This window comes from Gouania willdenowi, chromosome 18 (assembly GCF_900634775.1).
Source record: "Gouania willdenowi chromosome 18, fGouWil2.1, whole genome shotgun sequence".
Taxonomy (NCBI): domain Eukaryota; kingdom Metazoa; phylum Chordata; class Actinopteri; order Blenniiformes; family Gobiesocidae; genus Gouania; species Gouania willdenowi.
The window spans coordinates 17,688,656-17,693,200 of NC_041061.1; the positions used below are offsets into that span (position 1 = coordinate 17,688,656).

At 38.2% G+C, this 4,545-nt stretch overlaps 1 protein-coding gene across 1 annotated transcript; it reads right to left on the reverse strand.

The window, feature by feature from the left end:
- Nucleotides 1-1,672: 1,672 nt before the first annotated feature.
- LOC114480836 (uncharacterized) lies at nt 1,673-4,285 on the reverse strand. The gene is made up of 5 exons (XM_028475260.1): nt 4,159-4,285; nt 3,339-4,052; nt 1,986-2,111; nt 1,877-1,899; nt 1,673-1,786 (listed from the first exon to the last, which is right to left on the reverse strand). Exons 1-5 carry the CDS (start codon nt 4,205-4,207, stop codon nt 1,673-1,675), a joined length of 1,026 nt encoding a protein of 341 aa, XP_028331061.1. The 5' UTR covers nt 4,208-4,285.
- Between the last annotated feature and the right edge of the window lie 260 nt (nt 4,286-4,545).

Sequence of the window (4,545 nt, forward strand, 5' to 3'; positions counted from 1 at the left end):
TCTCTCTCTCTCTCTCTCTCTCTCTCTCTCTCTCTCTCTCTCTCTCTCTCTCAAGACAGTAGCTCTAACAACTGGTAAAATGATAAACTGGTGATATTACAGCCTGTGAATGCAGTACGGGGGACGCACTTACTCCGCCTTTGGGTCCTAGTGCTAGCCGTCTGGTGAAGCCTGTTCCGTTTTCCGTTTATCGAGGTCCGTGTGTGTTTAATAGGTCCGTGTGTCAGCATGTTTATGACTCTGTCCATCCACTCTTTTCATTATATCCATGTCTTTTAAGGCTTTATTACATAGTATCGGCTGTAGTCCGGGCCGCCGCCATCTTGATTTATGTCGTCAGAAGTGCGTCATCACCACAAGTTGCACTAGCCAGAATGACTCAAATAACTGTAACGAGGTTTTATATTAGTCTATTTTCTTTTTAAAGTGTTGTTTTTTTGTGGCTTCAGACTCCAATTACATGTTTGTATATAATATGTTCCCCACAATATAAACAGGTTCACAATATAATTATTTTTTATAGTTTCTGTTTCCACTGTATCCAGAATAATAAAAATAATTCTCAACAATTATTTAGTTTCACATCTACCTGTAGCTCTGTTTTTTACACTGCTGACAACTTGTTTGTAGTTTTATTTCAGAAAGTTTCACTTTTACAGTTACAGTTGGAAACCTTTGTTAATTGAATATCCTAGTTATATTACAGCAACCAAATTAAACTATATCAACTAAGTGAATTAATAAAAATAACCTGTGTAAAGGCTTTTTCAAACTAAAAAATTATCTTGTGAAATCTGTGACCTGTTGACCTGCACAACTCAAAGAATCAGAATCAAGAATCATTATATATTGGCAGAAATGCTTTTAAACACTTGCTGTACATTCAGCTGACATAAAAATCTTGTTTTCAAATATGTAGAATAATTGTGAATTTATCAGTAGCAGTAGTAGTTTTAATATTTTAGTTAATTTTTTGCAGGCACCTTTTTTGTCCATCAAATGTATTTAAAAGAAACTAAAATTAAAGAGAGAATGTTATTTAACTGTTGAACCTTGTCTTTATTTTATTTATTTATATATTTTTAAATAAATAAAAATGTTTATGGTCTTGACTCGGTCTCGGCTCCCGAAAGTCTTGGTCTTGTCTTGGTCTCGGTGCATTCTGGTCTCAGGCAAGTCTTGGTCTCGGATAGTGTGGTCTTGAACACAACACTATCTGATTATGAACAGCTGCTTGTGGACTGCTTTCTGCTGTAATGGTTATGGCTCAGGGCCTCGATAAAGAGCTGATTCTGGTTAAATAAGAAGGTTAATCACGTGTTTACATACAGCCAGAGACCAAGTGTGACAACACATCCACCTGTACAAGTACGTGTCACGGTACCAGCACCAACCATGTATTAGTTGGCTGTTTGTTGCTCTTTTCCTCCTCAGTTAGGTTGAGTTCATGTGTCTGAGAAACTTAAAGTAATTGGTTAATGTCACACTATATATAGATCCACACACTAACACAGTGGTCTATGATCAAAGAAAAGTCTTTATTTGGTGCCATTTTTACTTTGTATGACAAAACTTTTACAACAATAAAATAAAATGTGTATATATTCTAAAAACCTCTAGGGATGGAAATTTTTTTAGGTATGACTACAAAATGCTTTACATTTGTTTGTTTCTACATCTTTACATGGGAGTAAACACATTCCTCCTGCCTCCGTACTTGTGATCTGGTGAATGAAGAAACGATCGGAGTTGCATAAGTCAGATTGTCTGAGCTTTGGTTGATACCCTGTTAACAATAAGAAGATTTCAGATCAGAAAAGTGTTTTCATCATTTAATGTGAGTTACTGAAGAACATGCTCAGCAGGTAAAACCTACCTCTGTGTCTGTAGCTGGAAGAGCTGGAAAGTTGTGGGAAAGAGAAAATGTTTATCACTAAAAGGCCAAACTTACAGAATCCAAAGTGAAAGTGGTTTAAGTAGCGTACCTGTGGACCTGCTACTGTTGGCTTTAAGCATCTTGTACATGAAAATGATTAAAATTATTAATAAAATGGAGGTGACTATCAAAGCTCCACCCAGGCTATATTCCAAGACTGAATAGTTGGATTCATCTGCAGAGAGACAGACAGAGGAGGTTCAGTTCTGTGTCACATCAAAGTTTTGGGTCTAAAAACAGTAATCAGGGCTGTGTTAGCATGCTGTTTGTGCGTCTCATGAGATTATTTCTGAGAAAGTCAATGTTTTGGGGAAAGCAAGAACATCAGATGAAATCATCACAAAACATCAGTCATCTTTATTGTCAATTTTTCAACATGTGCTGGAGATAAGTAATTTATTTATTTATAAAGCGCTTTTTGTAGATAATATAACAAAGTGCTGTACAGAGCTGTGGAGAAATAAAGAGCAGCATCATAATAGCATAATAAAACATGAGTGCATATGCATCATAGGAACAGCATCATAAAAAGGATAATAGGGCGACCGTGGCTCAGGTGGATCGATCCCAGTACCTGACTATGTGTCGAAGTGTCCTTGGGCAAGACACTGAACCCTAAATTGCTCCCAGTGGTCGACTAGCGCCTTGCATGGCAGTCCTGTCCCACTGGTGTGTGAATGTGAGAGTGAATGGGTGAATGAGCTGATATGTAAAGCGCTTTGAGACTGCTTCAGTGTGGTGATAAAGCGCTATATAAAATCAAGTCCATTTACCATTTAATAAAAATTTAAAATCCAGTTAACTAAAAGCTTTTCTGAAAAGCGAAGTCTTCAACAGTTTCTTAAGTGTCCACACAGTTGAGCTCCCGGAGAGACTGGTGCAGATTATTCCAGAGTCTGGGGGCAGCCTGGAACGCCAGGTCTCCTCTGGTTTTAAATTTAGTTTTTGGGATCTTTAGGAGACCCTGACCTGAAGACCAAAGACTGTGCCCCGAAGTGAAGGGGCACAACAAGTCTGAGATGTATTGAGGGGCCTGACCATGTAACGCTCAGAAAGCAAGAACTAAGATTTTTTAGTCTATTCGAAACTTGACTGGAAGCCAGTGCATCAAAATGCTAGATGCCAACTGCTATCCACAACAATAAAATCCACAAATCCAACTATGATTTAAAAATTTCCGTGCATACACAATACCTTTAACAGTAGCCTCACCCGATACCAGAACTGATTCTTCCTCGAACGTAAAATTAAATGTACATAAATAATTATGAACAAAGTTACACAATGAAGTTGTATTTATATTCTGGTGTTTTATTTATGACCATGTGAGATACCTAAACTATAAATGTGTTCTTTATGTAACCAATCATTAAACAGTTTGACATGTTGCAGCACTTCTTACCTTTGAGCTCCAGTTTGGTTCCATTTCCAAACACGATGCGTCCACACACAGTAACTGCACAGTAGTAGGTTCCAGCATTAGACTGATCCAGGTTGTTCAATGACAGGTTGTAGACACAGGTGTGTTTTTTATTTGTTTTCCTCTCACACTGATCACTGTTGTCACTTTGGGTGTATATGAGACTTGGATGATGATCCTCAGAGTTCTTGAACCAGTAAACACTGGGTTCTCCATCACAGCTCCCAGTGGATGCTGTGCACTTCAGAGTCACTGAGTCTCCTGGATGGATTGTCTCAGAGTCTGATTGTTGGACCAAAGCGTTAAATAAAGAATATGTGTCTTTTACAAAGACAGTGGTTCCCTCTGAAAACTCCAAGCTAAAACTATGCATAGATTGAGCACAGTAGTAAGTAGCTGAGTCAGAAAAGTTCACGTCTGAAATTGTTAAGATTAAACTGTGTTTTTCATTCTTCAATGTAAAGCGTATTTCGTCCTTAAACTCATCGTGAAAAGTTCCATTTCTGTCAAATGCAAACTGGGTAGATATTAGCTTTGGTTCCTGCCTCAGAGGCTGTTTGTACCAGAAGAAAAATGATGTATCAACATCATTCTTCTGATATGAACACTGCAGAGTTACACTGTCACCAACATTAACTGAAATCAAACGTCTCTCCTGATGCAGAGACGAGGACGATGATTGACAGGTTTCTTGAGCTGAAACATGGAGAAAAACAAACACACCATCATTCACAGCTAAAGAAAAGTCTGAGTCTCTACAAAGTGAAGAGTATAAAGTTAAAGTGTCAGAAAGAAAACTCACCGATGCTGAGCAAACAGATCAGAGAGAGGACAAAGTGTGCACAAGTCATGGTGCTGGAATTCTGGGGTTGACAGGAACTGAAGCCGCTCTTAAGAACAAGGATTACACTTGATTGGTCGGACTGAAGTGACACTTCACGCCCAACTAAGGAAACATCATCACATGTTCACTGGTAGCTTTGATGTCAGCAGGTTCTGTACATGAGCAGATTCACTGCATCCACTGATAGAAGACTTTGATATTCAACATCTGGATGTAAGTCACTGTAAATACACATTAGTCACTAAGAAACACACACAGCTGATGATGATTGTGTTCATGATTGAAATGGTTCAGTTTTTTCAGTCACTAATGAAAAACAATTTTTGATCCACCTTTTAGCCAAAC

What these genes read in the sequence shown, in the direction of transcription:
- LOC114480836 (XM_028475260.1), bottom strand. Translation starts at nt 4,207, where the DNA reads ATGACTTGTGCACACTTTGTCCTCTCTCTGATCTGTTTGCTCAGCATC. An exon ending in GATCTGTTTGCTCAGCATCG is followed by an intron (nt 4,053 to 4,158) that starts GTGAGTTTTCTT and finishes TCCATGTTTCAG; the next exon opens with CTCAAGAAACCTGTCAATCA. An exon ending in CAACAGTAGCAGGTCCACAG is followed by an intron (nt 1,900 to 1,985) that starts GTACGCTACTTA and finishes ACAACTTTCCAG; the next exon opens with CTCTTCCAGCTACAGACACA.